Source organism: Rhinolophus sinicus, chromosome 7, assembly GCF_057876585.1.
Source record: "Rhinolophus sinicus isolate RSI-liver-muscle chromosome 7, RSI-T2T, whole genome shotgun sequence".
Lineage (NCBI taxonomy): Eukaryota > Metazoa > Chordata > Mammalia > Chiroptera > Rhinolophidae > Rhinolophus > Rhinolophus sinicus.
Window position 1 is genome coordinate 45,656,010 of NC_142507.1, and position 16,078 is coordinate 45,672,087.

Sequence of the window (16,078 nt, forward strand, 5' to 3'; positions counted from 1 at the left end):
AGGAGAGAAGATATATGCCCACGCAGAAGCGTGGACGTGGATGTCCCTAGCAACCTTATTCATAAGATCCAAAAGGTGGAAATAACCCAAATGTCCATCAACTGACAAGTGCATACATGTGTGCTACATCCATACATTATGTGGAAATACAAAGAAAGTACTAACAGATGAACCTCGAAAACATTGTGCTGAGTGAAAGAAGCCATTCAAAGGACCACATATTATATGATTCCATTTATATGAAATGTCCAGATTGGGCAAATCTATAGACAGAGGTAGGTTAGAGGTTGCCTAAGACTTGGGTGTGAGTGTGGGCTGGGAAGAAAGGGGGCATGACTGCTAATGGGACTGGGGATTTCTTTTTGAGGAAGGAGAAAATTTTCTAAAATTAGATTGTGGTGATGGTTGCACAACATTGACTTGTGCACTTTACATGGCTGGATTCTGTCTTATGTGAATTATATCTCAGTAGAACAGTTAAAAAATATTTGGCATAAAATTTTAAATCCTCTTTCAAAAAGTCAATTTAAACAGTGCTTTGTGAATTGTAAATCTGCACCATTTGGTCCTTTCAGGGTTTTTAGAAGTGCCCTAATGGCAGCCGTAGTTGGGGAAAGGAGGGAAGAGGTTGTGGGGAAGTAAAGGGAGGTGTTATTTGCAAATGTGGATCACTTTTATAGTTCTAGGATTGTCTGAGAAAATCTCTAAAATTTTCAATGGAGTTTGTTTTTTCTTCCTAAAGTATCCACTAAATGAGTGAAAAGGAAATACACAGGAAGCTATTTTACTGAGACTAGGGATTCTCCCCTTCCATCAGATATAAATTAAAGGCTGCAGAAAGGCTGAGTTGTGAGTTCTCAAAAGTTCTCCATGTATCCTCTGTCATAAGTTTGACAGCTGTCTTCATCTTCGTAGTATAGTGTTTTCCACATAGAGCTCAGTAGATGCTTATTCAGAGGAAATGAACAGCTCAATGAGTGTCCATGACTTTCAAGAATTTAATAAGAAAGGTTATCCCTCCCTTTTTGACTTCTTAGAAGGGACTCCCTGGTGAAAGAAAGTACCAACAAGGCAGTGAGGAAGAGATCAAGTTGGTGCTTTTACCTTTCAAATAACATAGGAGAGTCTCCAGAAAAGAGAGATGACTCATTAGCTAAGTTTTTCTTCAGTGATTTAGTTTATGAATTTAAATTGTAACTGTTCCATAACATTGGAGTCTCTAATTTTTTCTTCTTTATGGTCTGTTATATTTAAGTTATATAGGCTGTCTTAAATGTTGGCTTTGAGGGCCACATTCACAATAATTCTTTTCGTTCTCAAACCCATTTCTCATTTTGGCACAGCTATGGAAAAATCCCACTTTACTCGAGATCCGTCCCAGCTTAAAGGCATCCTGGTTCGAGCATCGTTGAAAAAAAGCACAATGGGATTTGGTTTTACCATTATTGGTGGAGATAGGCCTGATGAATTCCTACAGGTGAAAAATGTGCTGAAAGATGGCCCTGCGGCTCAGGACGGAAAAATTGCGCCAGGTAACCAGTTTTTCAGAATTACTTGAAAAGTACTGATATAATAATAAAAATTATACTGGAAGGAGATACACGTGCACACACACACACACACACACACACACACACACACACGGTGCCAAAAAAATGTGTACACATTTTAAGAAAGGAAAAAACTGTATTAAAATTACACCGATGCACCTCTTGTAATTGCAGGAGTCAAACGTGACTTGTATTCATCTTTTGTTATTGGTATATATTGAGTATTACAATTTTAATGGTACCAAATAAACTGTTTTTTCCTTTCTTAAAACGTGTATACATTTTTTGGCACCCTCTGTATATATACACACACATATATAAGTATATATGTGTATATTATGTATAATTTAGATATATATAAAGAGAGAACTAAGTTGTATAACTGAGAAGGAGATTTCTATATTATAATAGTTTCTCCTTTGAATAAGTGCATACGACTGTTGAGGGAGGGCCATCTTTACAAATAAGTGGAAACTTAGAGAAAAGATATATTAAATTTATTAATTTTTGAATAGTTTGTATAATTTTGAGATAACTCTTTGGCTGTACTAAGCTAAACATTTATGAACCATCTCAGAAAACTATTTGATTGTTTGGTTTTCTTTGATTGTGTAGTTCTTTGGAACATTTAGCCATGCTCTCTTTTGAAAAATGATCCTTTGTGGTGTTTATTGTGGTACCAAACAAACTGTCGTATCCCACAATTTTCCCCCAAATTTTGTTTGTTTGTTTCCTTAATCTCACTGGCTGTTAGTAAAATTAAGCAGCTGTGATAAGAATTATAGACATGAATATTACTATTTTTACAGAGCTCTATAAATTTCTGTTTTATAATATAGATTCAGGTTTGCCTAAATCTGTTATCTAATTTGCATAGCAATACCATACTTCCGTGAAAATTTTGGGAACTTTACCTAGGGGAGGAAAAGTTAAAACTTTGCTTCTAGTTAGTCTAATTTTTCTATCTTCCTAGATTATGAAACAAATTTCTACAGACTAACATTTGTTTTTAAATACCATGTTGGATTTTTTTAAGCCTACATGCAATCAACAAATTAAAGCACCTTTATTTGGCAATAACCTTTTAAATAATTATATTCAAATAAAAGCAGTAAACGGATGAGACAGCAGAGGGCAAATTTTAAAAGTTAGAGCTGCTTTAAAAAAAGACACACAACTGATGAACGTCAAGTGATAATAATTCTTCAACCAAAGTAGTCATAATAATGGAAAATTGGAAACAAAAGCAACTTTTACAAGATTAATGTAGCTGACTTTTCAGTGTCTCAAATAGCGTGTTCTTTGCTTGTGTTGAACTTTTTTGTTGCTTTTTTTCTCCTTTTGAAATCTGAATTACAACAAATTGAAACGCTCTACAAAAAGAAGGATGTTAAAAAGAAAATATGTTCATAACTTAACATTATTGTAATGGTTAGCCTTACATTATGAATTTTTAATTACATTGAATCAGTGGCTTATTAAAATCCAGAAACAAGGTGGTATGTAAAGATTTCCTGTTTGTACAAGTAGGTAGTGGAGTTACTCGCTCTTCTTCTATGTACTAAATACCTATTATTTAGTACCTGCCTTTGAATGGCCATGTAGGTATGACTCAGGGGATCTCTTCAGAACGATATTACGAACTTGCAGTTATTTTTCATCTGATTCTCTTGAGCTTGGAGTCATAATTCTTTGCTACAAAGATAATTAAGATTTTATAGATTTACATAGTCTTTTTAGAGAGGAGTCACAGACGGGAGAAGAACCCGTCTGTCCGAAGTCTATCTTTTCAGCCACTAACAAACAGCAAGAGGTTTCCAGAATTCACATGTAGATGCTGAATTTAAGTTATTTTTGTCTCCCCCTCCCCCCCCCCCCCCGCCGCCCACGACAATAACATTAATTTACTTGGTGGTTTTACTATTTTTAACATGATTGTCTTTTCCCAGGCGACGTGATTGTAGACATCAATGGCAGCTGTGTCCTGGGTCACACCCATGCAGATGTTGTCCAGATGTTTCAGTTGGTGCCTGTCAATCAGTATGTAAACCTCACTTTATGTCGTGGTTACCCGCTCCCTGACGACAGTGACGACCCTGTCGGGGACATAGTTGCTGCTACTCCCCTCATCAACGGACAGTCACTAACCAAAGGAGAGACTTGCATGAACACTCAGGATTTTAAGTCAGGACCCATGGTTCTGGACCAGAATGGAAAACCGGGACACACCTTGGCCAGTGACCGTCTCAATGGACCATCAAATCCGAGCGAGCAGAGGGCGTCTGTGGCATCGTCAGGCAGCTCCCAGCCTGAACTCGTGACTGTCCCTCTAATTAAGGGCCCTAAAGGCTTTGGGTTTGCAATTGCTGACAGCCCAACCGGACAGAAGGTGAAAATGATTTTGGATAGTCAGTGGTGTCCAGGCCTACAGAAAGGGGATATAATTAAAGAAATTTACCATCAAAATGTGCAGAATTTAACCCATCTCCAGGTGGTAGAGGTGCTAAAGCAGTTTCCAGTAGGTGCAGATGTACCCTTGCTTATCTTAAGAGGAGGTGAGTAAAAAGCACAACAAGGAAAACTCTTCACCGTTCATGCATTTATATCTGTTAATTGTCCTTCGTTACAGGTCGGCATGTCTTTTCCCAGCAGACTTAACTGGTAATTAGTGTGCATTTTCCTTCAGGTTCTGTCTGACTGCTTCCAGAAGCAGTCTCTTTTGCAGCAGTTTCTTTAGTTATTAATGGTTTCATTCATATACATTATGGATTTCTTTCCCTCTATATTCTTTTTTAAATCTGATTTATGGCTTTAATGATTTGAGAGAGTCACATTGTGAAGTAGCATTGTGCTAGTTCAAATGAAATATATCCTCCTAATTTCATTTTCTCTGTTGATGACAACAGTAGAAATTGACTCTTTCCATCACCGGCACTTCATCTGGACCTCTGTAATGTACCAAAGATGTTGGAAAGAGCTAGCGTCTCTGTGAATAAACGAAATGTGGGGTGGTGTGTTAATCTGTACTGTAAAAGTAATCATGAAAGCTGTGCTCATAAAGCTTTTATCTGAAGCTTTAGTATCTGTCCATAAATGTTAATTAAACCCCACAGTGCTCATGTGAGAGAAATAGAATTTTTATTGTTCAAGGTCATCAGCTGACATGAACTGCTCCCAGACATTATAAATCCAGTTCCAAGAACTGATCACCAAGTTTGAATTTTAATGGGCTTTTCTTCTCTTCATACCTATGAATGACTAGTGTTTTAAAGAATAAAATCTGGCCCTTCACTCTTTTATTTCTCTGGCTTTCAGTGTTCATTTTTGAGGCAAATGAGCAGTTTAACTTTATTGAAGCGTTTTTTGTTTTTTTTCTCCTTATTTCTTTGAACTATTTTTGTTTCTTCTCTGGATGAGATGGCAGAATGTGCTCAGAGTAAGGTGAAAAGCTCTTTGTGAGTGCTGGGGAGTCATCCAGAGTTCCAACAAATATAACAGAGACCGGGGTGTGGTGTCAGACAGGGTGGATGTCAATTTTCTGCCTTGCTACCCCTTGGTTCTACGGTATCTGGAAATAAAGTTAATCTATTTGAGTCTTTGGTTACCTTATCTATAAAATGGTAGTAACATTTATGCCTTAGGATTGTCCTAAAAATGAAAGGAGATAATATATGTCTAAGGCCTGGCACCTAGGAGGTGTCGGACATAGAATTTACTAGCCTGCTAAAAGTTGAAGCTAGTTTATCATAAACATTAGGCATATTTGTGATCTGGAAATGCTTCCTCTGTTTTTAAAATTTGGCTCATTTTTTTAAAGGTCCTCCTTCACCAACTAAAACCGCCAAAATGGTGAGTATACAGTGGTCCTCCAATGCCCCTTCTTCCCAACACACACTGAGAGAGATGCCACGTTCCCCTCTGTCAGGACAGCTCCCTGTGGTCGTGGGGATTCTCGACTGGGACGAGTCAGGAGCCACACTGCCCTGAGCGGGTATCAGAAACTCGAGAGAAGCGTGTGAGTTAGAACAAGCCCCCTAGAGAGGAGTGTGCTCTCCTGGTTAAGTATTTCAGCTGGAGGAGTCCTAGAGACCCATCCCACCAATAATCCTGTCCTCTAAACAGTGAAAATGGGGACACAGGGAAGTGCCGACCTAGGGGTCCTTTTATTTTCTTTGTGTCTGAGTGGAGCAAATGGCAGGGCAGACCCCAACTGTTACATCTTTTCCCCGCTGCCCTAAGGGAAGACGTGGCAGCCTCACGTAATTTCATGGAGACTGTAAATACCCGTATTGCAGTAACCTTCTCCTATTTAGAAGTTCTAGAGAATTGTGGCCCTCTCTGCTCAATGTGCTTGTTATGAAAGTGATAGGTTGTCCGACTTACAACAGGGTTTCCTTTGGCATTCTGAACAACCAAGTAGCCTATTTAAGAACAGGTACAGAGAATAAAACCTAAAAACAGGCTCCATCAAAACAAATAACACTATGAAAGAAACTGTGCTAGGTGCGTGTGTGTGTAGCTATGTAAGTTTCCATAGTTATGTGGATATGGATAGACAGACAACTCTACAAAATCCTAATTTAGTTCTAGTTTGTTTGATTTGGAATCTGTCATCGCACAATTGAAAGATGGTTATCCATAGCCTTAAACTATAGGCTAGTGAAGGAAAGACCATCAGATGTAAAACAGATGTATTCTTTCTAGCCCACCTAATAGGACCCTCTGCAAATCTGCTGTTTTATGGATCAAAAGGAAAGAAATGCTCTGCACTTTTATAGACTGAACCACTTAGGTCCAGTGTAAACAGAAATTTAAAAAAAAATTTTGCCTATTCAGTTAAAATTGCACTGTATTTTTCTACGTTGCTCTGGTTCCTCTAGTAATCATTTTTAACTCCTGTGCTACCGTATCCATTTCGTAATGGATGCCAGTATAGCCATGGTGACCCTAATGCTTTATCACTGGTGGAAGTTTCTGATGATCTCTCACTGCTCTGACAGAATCCCCGGACATGGGGCAAATGGCAGGAGACTGCTCTTATCTCCGCTGCCACCTAACTGGGTCTGGGTCAGGGTCAGGGAAGGGTCCCCTCTGGCACAACATTGGTAGGGACTGGTCCCTCACTACTCCCTGACAAGGTGCTGTGCCTGCAGTCTAGTCAGGATTAATTATTTTATCCCAAGCATCTATAATCCCCCTCTCCTAACAATAATTCCGGACAACAAGCTGTTCTCAAAACCATATTTATTTTCTTAGGCTGTTTATTGGATTTCATTTTTAAGATGTTATTAAAGAAGTCATTTGGTTTGGCTATTAGTTTGGAAAAGTTCTATCTGAATGGGAAAAATACGAAAATATGCTACTCTGTTTTCTCTTATCTGATTGCGTGGCAGTGGCGCACTTCTCCGTAATATATTTGAATTGGCCGTGCAGGTTTTCGCAGTGTCATCTTTATTACCTAAGTTAACACTTCCTATTACATTTGCTTAGAAACAATATTATCTTAAACCTCTTCCCTGGGAATTAAGTTCAGTGAGTGGGCGCGGGGGGTGGGTTGGGGTGGGGGGGATTTATTGAGAATTCCCTGAAGGTTTTTGCTCAGAGTCTCCCTCCTGTTTTACTTCGAAGTGTTGCCTTGTGTTGTATACCTAATTATCATCTTCTCAAAGTCAAATTATGTCTTGGTGGTAGAGAACAGAGCAGGCTTGCTTAAATTAAATGTAAGACTGACTAAGGCCTTTCAGTAGACGTTTCTAATTTAAGGTAAATATGATTTACCCAAATACCCATGGCTACATAAGTGAATTCCTGGAAGACTGCAGCTAAGCTGTGGCTTTGACCCTGCCCCCTGGAAAATTGGAATCAGTTGACATACCCAGTTCAGACAACAGTGTTATGAACTAATCAACCATCTGTTTTTTTAAAATACTAAGGAAGGCCCTTTTCCATTTCAGAAAACAGATAAAAAGGAAAATTCAGGAAGTTTGGAGGCCATAAATGAGTCCATTCCCCAGCCTATGCCTTTTCCACCCAGCATTATCAGGTCAGGATCCCCGAAACTGGATCCTTCTGAGGTCTACCTGAAATCTAAGACTTTATATGAAGATAAACGTAAGTAGCTGTGCAATATTTCAGAAGAGTATGCAACAAAGTAAATTTGAATTTTTTTAAAAAACTAGGACCTTCCAATCTTTCAAAACCACGTTGAAGTTATTCCTTCATTCTCATTTTAATATGACTCTGGGCTTCTTCCATTTACATTCAATAGTCATTCATTCATTCATTCATTCATTCATTCATTCTCTTCAGAACCATGTATTAAGTGCCTGCTGTCTCCCCGACACCATAGTAGGTAATGGAAATACAGAGATAAATAGGGTACATCAGCCCTGCACCCCTCCAAAATGATTAAACCTAAGTGGAAAAGACAAATATGTAATCAAATAATATGCAGATAAGTGCAAGTAAGCCTAAGAGGTGCAGTAATAGCACGAAGGACTGGCTGAACCGACTCCAAAGCAGGAAGTGGTCAATTTTACCAGTGTGGGTAGTAGGAAATATCACATACTGCTTCATATAGGAAGTTCAGCTTCAAGTCTTCAAAGACAAAGAAGTGTTTATGGACAGAGAAAAGGGAAAGAAAGAAGGAATAACGTTTGTGCCTGGACCTTGCATGGCCTGGGCTCTGCAAGAGGTTCCGTCAGGCTGGGAATGGTTGGCCAGTGGTGCTGTCCTGAGGAGCTGGAGTCGGTCATGGTAGGGAGCCATGGAATAGTTTTAGCTAGAGGGATGCCATCATTGGACTTGTGTTCTGGAAAGATTTTCCTGGCAGGAGTTTGAAGCATGGTGAATCAGTGGGGTGTGCAATCTGAGGAGGGCACCAGAGAGTGAACGCCCTGTGGGGTTCACCTGAGAGACGAGGAGAAGAGCGAGTGCCTAAGGCAGAAATTCATTTCCATGTTAATTGACTTACTAATGATAATCTTTTCCAAAGTAAAATTGCAGATTCAAGTAGGTTTAATTTTTTTCAAATGTATCTACATCTACCTTGGAAAAGATGTCCACAGGTGGGAATATTATGTATAATTGACTTTATACTGATTTAACCAATTATAGATCTTTATCTTGAATACCTTATCTTTGGAAAGACAAACAGCCGGCATAAGCACAGCAAAGAAATAATTTAAATTGGTATAACCATGGAAAATACCTTTCTTCAGGCTTCCCATTCATGGCCTGATGCTTTCTTACTGTGTTTCCCGAAAATAAGACCTAGCCAGCCAATCAGCTCGAATGCGGTTTTTGGAGAAAAAATGTGTAAGGCCTGGTATTATATTATATTACGTTATATTATATTATACCCAATCTTACATTATATGAGACCCAGTCTTACAGTAAAATAAGACCTGGTATTATATTACATTACATTACATTACATTACATTACATTACATTACATTACATTACATTATATTATATAGACCCTGTCTTATAGTAAAATAAGGCTGGGTCTTATATTAATTTTTGCTCCAAAAGATGCAGTAGAGCAGATTGTCCGGCTAGGTCTTATTTTCGGGGCAACACGGTAGCGCTGGTATAAATTAGTCAATCCCTCGGGCCTCACCCATAAAGTAAATGAATTGGACTCTTGAGTCTTTTTGTCTCTAAACTTCTATGATTCTAATGGAAAGTATTTCTCAAAAGAGATTGCTTCTAAGGAACGTTATCAGGATTTACCCTATACAGTATCTCACTTTATTTATAAAGTTCCCTGACATGTTTCTCTCTTTTCCCTTTCTAGCAAATACTTCTTACTTATAAATAACATTAATATTTTCCCAGAGATAAAATTTTAGTCATGAGGTAGATTTTCCTGACTTAATATTTTGATGAATGTGACCTGCCCATTGGGGCCAGGATCCTGTGGGTTAAGAACCTGGACCCTGGAAATCAAACTGAGTTTAAATCTCAACTCTGCCATTTGCCTGCGGGGTGACACTGGGCAAGTTACTTAAGCCCTCAGTTTCCCTAGCTGGAAAATGGGGCTAATAGTAGGCATTAGCTATTAGTTGATGTCTTTTAAAATAGTATCATTTTGCAAAATTAGGCTAAGGAATCAGTTCAAATGGAATACTTTTCTGAAACAAAGGTATTAGGTTAGGAGGAGAATGAAGGTACTTTATGTGCTCTCTTTTGCCAGGATTTCCCCAAGTGTTAATTTAGTTAATTTGCACCTGTCAAATATCAAACTTACATTGGATAATTCTGAATTTAATATTGTAATATTGATTCAAAGGCACTAGGAGTTCATGGGAATATAACACTGAGTATGTGGAAGTGAGGATCAGACATAACCAAGCAATCTTGACACAAAGTTTTGTTTGGAGCTCAAAATAAAGATTTATGATTGAAACATTTTGTGGTGTTATACTCTTGTGTAATTTTTCACATATCAAAAAGGTCTTAGGGTATAGTTTATTGAACTCTATAATATTATCCTACTAAATATTGAAGTTTGATTTATTTTAATCCTTTTAAAATAAACCAAATTATTTATTTATTTATTTATTTATTTATTTACTTACTTACTTACTTACTTACTTATTTTTTATATTTTCTCGTTTTTCCTTAGCACCAAACACCAAAGATTTGGATGTTTTTCTTCGGAAACAGGAATCAGGGTTTGGCTTCAGGGTGCTAGGAGGAGATGGACCTGACCAATCTGTAAGTTTAAATACTTTAGAATTTGGCTTTTCCCATTAACTGTTCCCATTTGGCTATTTCCACTTAAAACTTTTAAGTGGCAATTTGGTAGGATATGATGTTTTTGTTTGGTTTTCGGTTTTTGATATTTTAGAAAGATTTTTGTTTTCTCTTACAGTTTCATTAATATGAGGAAGAATTGTATTTCTATTAGTGTCATAGTCCATCAGTTAACTTGGTGTATCTGAGATTAAAACTGTAGGTAAAAACTGAGTATGTCAGTTATAAATTAGACAGTCATTAATTCATTTTTCTATGTGCCTAAAGCTTATTTAAAACTTTTATTTTCTTTTGCCTTCACCAAACGGATTTTAAGACATTTTTCTTTTCTAAGAAATCTATAATTCAGAGTCCTATTTACCATAATCACTCACTCTATCTTCTGAATGTTCCGTACAATTGGCATTGGCCATGCATATTATGTCACCTAATCTTATTAATGGGAAGACATTTTCACGCTCAGTACTTTGCATCCTACTTCATCTGTTACCTATGAAACTAGAAGGACATAAAATAATTAATGTTTTTATCCAGAAAGCGTGAGGGTTACATTTGCAAAGCACTTAAAATGTTTAATTTTATTTATACGTGATTCTCACATAAAGTTAGAGAACAAATGTAGTGGGTATTTAAGTTTTGCCCTTTGTTTGAATAATGAAGAAGTAATGTGCTTTGTAGAATTTAAAAATATGTATCAGGTTGTTTTTTTGTTTTTTTGTATAATGTCATGAAAGACTATATTATTATCATGTTTGGAAGTTAGGTGAGTAGCAATAATCTTTTTAAATGACAGGCTTTCTTCTACTGGGGGTGCCAAAAAAATATATATATACACTTTTTTTTTATCAGTATATATTGAGTATTACAATTTTAATACAGTTTTTTCCTTTCTTAAAATATATATACATTTTTTTGGCACCCTCTGTATTTCTGAATAGAACACTTGATTTGTATAGTATAAATGTGTTCTAATTAGTCATTGGTTACAGTTAAAACAATCATCAGAGACAAAATTTAAGGCAGGTTGTCCTATGTAGAGCACATATTAGGTACCTAGATTGTTTCTGATGGTTGGTATGGTTTTGTTTTATCACATCCTATTTTGTAGATACTCATAGTGTTCACTTAGACATTTTAAGAATTTATCTCAACTTGGGAGACACCTTTCTCTTCTCTTAAATGTCAGGTTTTTAGCAACTTTGAAACGAGCCCAAACATTCAGAATTACCTAATTACAGGATTCTAATTGCTGGCAAGCAGAATGAACTAGATCTCTTCACTTGTATGCAAGTGACCCTCAGGCCACTCTGTTCCCTTAAAATATTTACTGCTTTGAGATTTAGGAACAAGAAATGTTTCTCTGTTTTATGTACTAAACTTGTACTGATAACCATATATGATGGGAACATCGTAAGAATTATCCCAGTTGCTGTGAGCAGTGTGTAGAAAATCTTTCCTGAGAGCAATAGACTTCTTTTTTTTTGCTTTTATAGTTACTCCACAGAATTGCATTTTCTGAGTTTAATATTTTTGTTTTGTTGTAGTGGTGGAAGTGATGGTGGTACTTTTAAAGTTATTGAACAAGTTTTGTGTTTTCTATCATCTTTGTGCTCAACCCAGAGGATCCGGAAGGGATGCAGTCGTGTGGTTATTTGAAGGGCCATTTCCAATGGTCACTTTCTAAGATAATCACCTTTCTAAAATCTGACTGTTTTCATAGTTGAACTACAAAAGTCTGTCAGTTTGCCCCGCTCTGAGTCAGGAAGTCTTTCGTTTAGTTAAGGCTCTTGTAGATCTCAGTTGACTGTATGAACCAACCTCCACTCTATCTTATCAGATCTACATCGGGGCCATCATACCTCTGGGCGCAGCTGAGAAGGATGGTCGGCTCCGAGCAGCTGATGAGTTGATGTGCATTGATGGAATCCCAGTTAAAGGCAAATCACACAAACAAGTCTTAGACCTCATGACAACTGCTGCTCGAAATGGCCACGTGTTATTAACTGTCAGAAGAAAGATCTTCTATGGTGGTATGTGAACCTGTCCCTGCTCTGATAAGTGAAAGAACAAAGCAACGCAGTCCACATTCTATGTGGTTTTACAGGTTATTTTACATATTTACGAGGTGAGACGGACTGCTGCTGCATTCCTACATCTGCCCTTGGGTTGTGTTCGCTCGTGTCTGAAACAACTCATTTGGTGTGATCGGGGCCTCATTGTGGAAGGTCACGGAAGGTCAAAAGGAGTCAGAAATAATACTGTCAAAAAAGAGAAAGAAAAGTTGGGCTTGTGTATTAAGATTATATGACTCTATTGATGAATTTATCGGGTTAAATCCATTTTCCTAAAAACAAAGTTATTTAGTTATACCGAGATATCCCATTAGCTGAATATCAAAAAATTGGGAATCCTGATGAAATCCTAAATATTCAAACAGGAGAGAATGTTTCTGCTTGAGAAGTTTTGGTATCACGTAATTTAACATTTACTGAGTGCGTACTGTGTCCAAGACATATGCTGTAAATACTGTCATTATCTAGTTTTACAATTACTCACGGAAAGGTTTAGAGGCACACAGCTGGTAATTAGGAGGGCCGAGACTAAAACGGGTGTTTAAATGGGTAATTAAAGAGCCCAGGGTCTAAACCATTGCCCTAGGATATGAATATCTCTTAATTTTTTTCATCAATAGCTTTGTGAATATTAATAGGAATTTCTAGAAGGGAATTCTTGCTACTTTAAATTTTTTAAAAGAACACCCCATAGCATAAGACTGCAAGCCTCATGAAAAGTGGGATATTTGTCCCTTTAGTTCGGTGCTGCGTCTCCCAGCACTTAGGAGAGCGCCTGCCACAAGCACCTGTTTATTGATCAACATCTGCATGAGCCTTCAAAATGAGGCCCCGTGGTTCTGACGGCAACATCCAAAGGAAAGGCCTGCCTCTCTTCGTAAATTCCAGACAGGTAGAGATGCACGCAGGTGTGAATGCAGTATTGCCTCTGGTGGAGCTGGAGTCAGAATATAACTGCACACGGTAAAAAATGGGATGTTACACAACCAGAGGTCGGCTGTCCTGGGCAATGTCATGAAGAAGTTTGATAATAGTGGAGGCATTTAGCCAACTCGTTCTAATCGTATGTGATACCCAAAAATATCCTTTAATTTTCATTTATGATTGGATGTTCACGGCACTTGGTTGAGATTCAAACACATATTCTCAGAATCACATGGATTTTGAGCCAAACTAGACCATATAAACGTGTATTCATTGAGAGCAGGATGTTGTGGTTGTTGTTCATGATGGTTTGTATCAAATTATGGCACAAAATTGGCCTTTGGAAAAAAAAAATGAGGACCAACTTGAGTCGTTCTTTCTCAAATTCTGATGTCATCCTTATTAGGACAAAAAGGTCCATAGGTTAACTGCCCATTTGCTCAAGATTTCTCATGTGACCTGATCTGTGCCTGGGAGAGTTGGCTGTTCATGTGAACAGCTTCTCACATGTCTGAGACCTGCTCATGGCTAACGCATCTGGTATCACCAGTCAGGAAACTGCGGCCGTAACACACATTGTATAAGACAAGTCCTTTGTGGACGGCAGCTGTGCTCAGCCTGAATGGCATCTCTGTGCTCATGCAGTGGCCTCCCAGACGTCAGGAATTTCGGTCCCTGCACTAAATTATATGTAAAGTTGATTTTTAAAGTCAGTTTACTGTGGCATGTTTCATGATCAACTTTTGTCAAAATTACTGGTCAAGGTTAGAAACCTTGCTGGAATTAAAACAATTTCAAGAAGAATTTTTTTTTTCACTACTAGCTTTCACAGAAGCTTTGAAAAACATCCTTTAATGTGAGATAACATTGAATATTTTTTCCCATTGTTTACTTTGAGGGTATTTAAGAGGTCTGCCGGACTGCTGCTGCCTACATCTGCTCTCAGGTTACGTCCAGAGCTCACCTGGGCTGGGGTGCTGCTCTTCCATTCGTTATGTTATTAGAAACGACATTTTCTAGGGAAAGGCCTAGCACAGAAACACTGCAGTGATCAAAACTGATGATCCAGAAGTTACCCAAATTGATTATGTTTATTGTAGAGAAACAACCCGAGGATGACAGCTCTCAAGCCTTCCTTTCAGCACAGAATGGGTCTCCCCGCCTGAACCGAGCGGACGTCCCAGCCAGGCCTGCAGCCCAGGAGGCCTATGATGTTGTGTTGCAACGGAAAGAAAGCGAAGGGTTTGGCTTTGTCATCCTCACCTCCAAAAACAAACCACCCCCAGGAGGTAAGCGCTGCTGTGTCCCAGCATCCCTCCCTGCAAGGCCAGTGTTCTGCGTCTCCTGCTGTGGTTTATGGACCTAATTAGGAATTATGTATAAATTGCTTTAGAGACTTAACTTTTAAAGAACGAGGGATATTTTCTCTGTTTTCAAAAATTAGGTAATCTGAGCCAAGCCTTCCAGGCTTCAGGTTTATCTATCATCTCAGATTCCAGATAATAAGTCTTAGTAGCTCGATTTGCCTCAAGATCATATCGTGGCAGTATACCAGGGACATGACCTAATTGATTTAGTGAAAGGACAACGCTGAAGTTTTTTAAAACATGGGGGCATAGATTTTTTTATTTTTTTAAGTTAGGCAAAATCGTGTATGCAGAAATGAGTTAAATGCGAAAAGCAGTTGAGAAGAAGCAAAACAGATTAATAGAAAAATCTTGACCCAAATATGTCTTCAGTTGTCCTTTTGTATTATCTAATAACTGCCATATTCCATCTATAAAGTGATCTTCTTGAATAAGAGCCATTCTAACCTTCATCATATATGCTTCATTGAAAGGTAAAAATTTTGTCAGAGGCTTTAAAAATGAATCTAAATATCGTGAACCTGGTTTAACAGAATATTCTCATCCGGGAAGGATGAAAGTATATATTAATTCCCTTAACAAAAGAGGAATTACCTCTAGTTTGTTCAAGGCTGTTATGATTCAACAAATTAAATATTCGTCTTGTCTTAGTGTTTCTAAGAAATAATTATCTCTAAATATCATTATAAAATCCAAATTAATGTAAGATGAGAACCAGCAAATGAATATTTATGTATCATGGTTGTCTGGTAACTTTATTTTTCTATGTCAGATGATAAAAAATCTTTGACCACATAAAAATGGGTTCTTGCCTTTGCCAGTAGATTTGATTATATCTTGAGTGGTTAGATCCTTTGAGACTTAGATGGTCACTAAAATCTTAGTAAAAAAAGAAAACACTTCCAAGACAGTGTTGTGAGCCAAACCAATTTGCAAAAATCTTGCTAAAATTAATGCAAGTGTGTAAAGGAAGAAGATTCTGTGACATGGATGAGTTATTACTATAGTATCAGGTCACTGCTCACTGATACCACTTTCCATTTTCCATAAGCAGTTGCTATGGTAACACCTGGAACTGGAACTGTCACTGATGCTGTGAGGATGATTATGTGTCCTGTGTCAGAGAAATGAAAGAAAGCAGCTTTTAGGTGCATTTTATGTTGTATCATTGGAAATCAGTATTTCCAAAATCAAATAACCATTTTAGATAATTGTATTCTCATTCTAATACCATACAATAATCCCAGGCTTTCAGATTAATCAAAATAGTGGAAGATTATTACTCAGTGTGATGAATGCTAAGCACTTTTTATATTGAAAATATTCTTTTTCCAGCACTATAAAAATTATGAGAGTCTAGTGTGCACTATAAAATTAAGCAATATAGAGGAATTCAGTAAAAT

At 37.6% G+C, this 16,078-nt stretch overlaps 1 protein-coding gene across 2 annotated transcripts in view; it reads left to right on the plus strand.

Moving 5' to 3' along the window:
- Positions 1-16,078, plus strand: part of MAGI3 (membrane associated guanylate kinase, WW and PDZ domain containing 3) — a 190,611-nt gene that overhangs the window by 160,311 nt on the left and 14,222 nt on the right. For both annotated transcript variants that reach the window (XM_019730393.3, XM_019730392.3), the window contains exons 9-15: positions 1,344-1,532; positions 3,500-4,105; positions 5,368-5,399; positions 7,505-7,661; positions 10,182-10,273; positions 12,150-12,342; positions 14,409-14,597. In XM_019730393.3, coding sequence (XP_019585952.3) covers positions 1,344-1,532; positions 3,500-4,105; positions 5,368-5,399; positions 7,505-7,661; positions 10,182-10,273; positions 12,150-12,342; positions 14,409-14,597 — 1,458 coding nt within the window. The remainder of the gene's footprint in view (positions 1-1,343; positions 1,533-3,499; positions 4,106-5,367; positions 5,400-7,504; positions 7,662-10,181; positions 10,274-12,149; positions 12,343-14,408; positions 14,598-16,078) is intronic.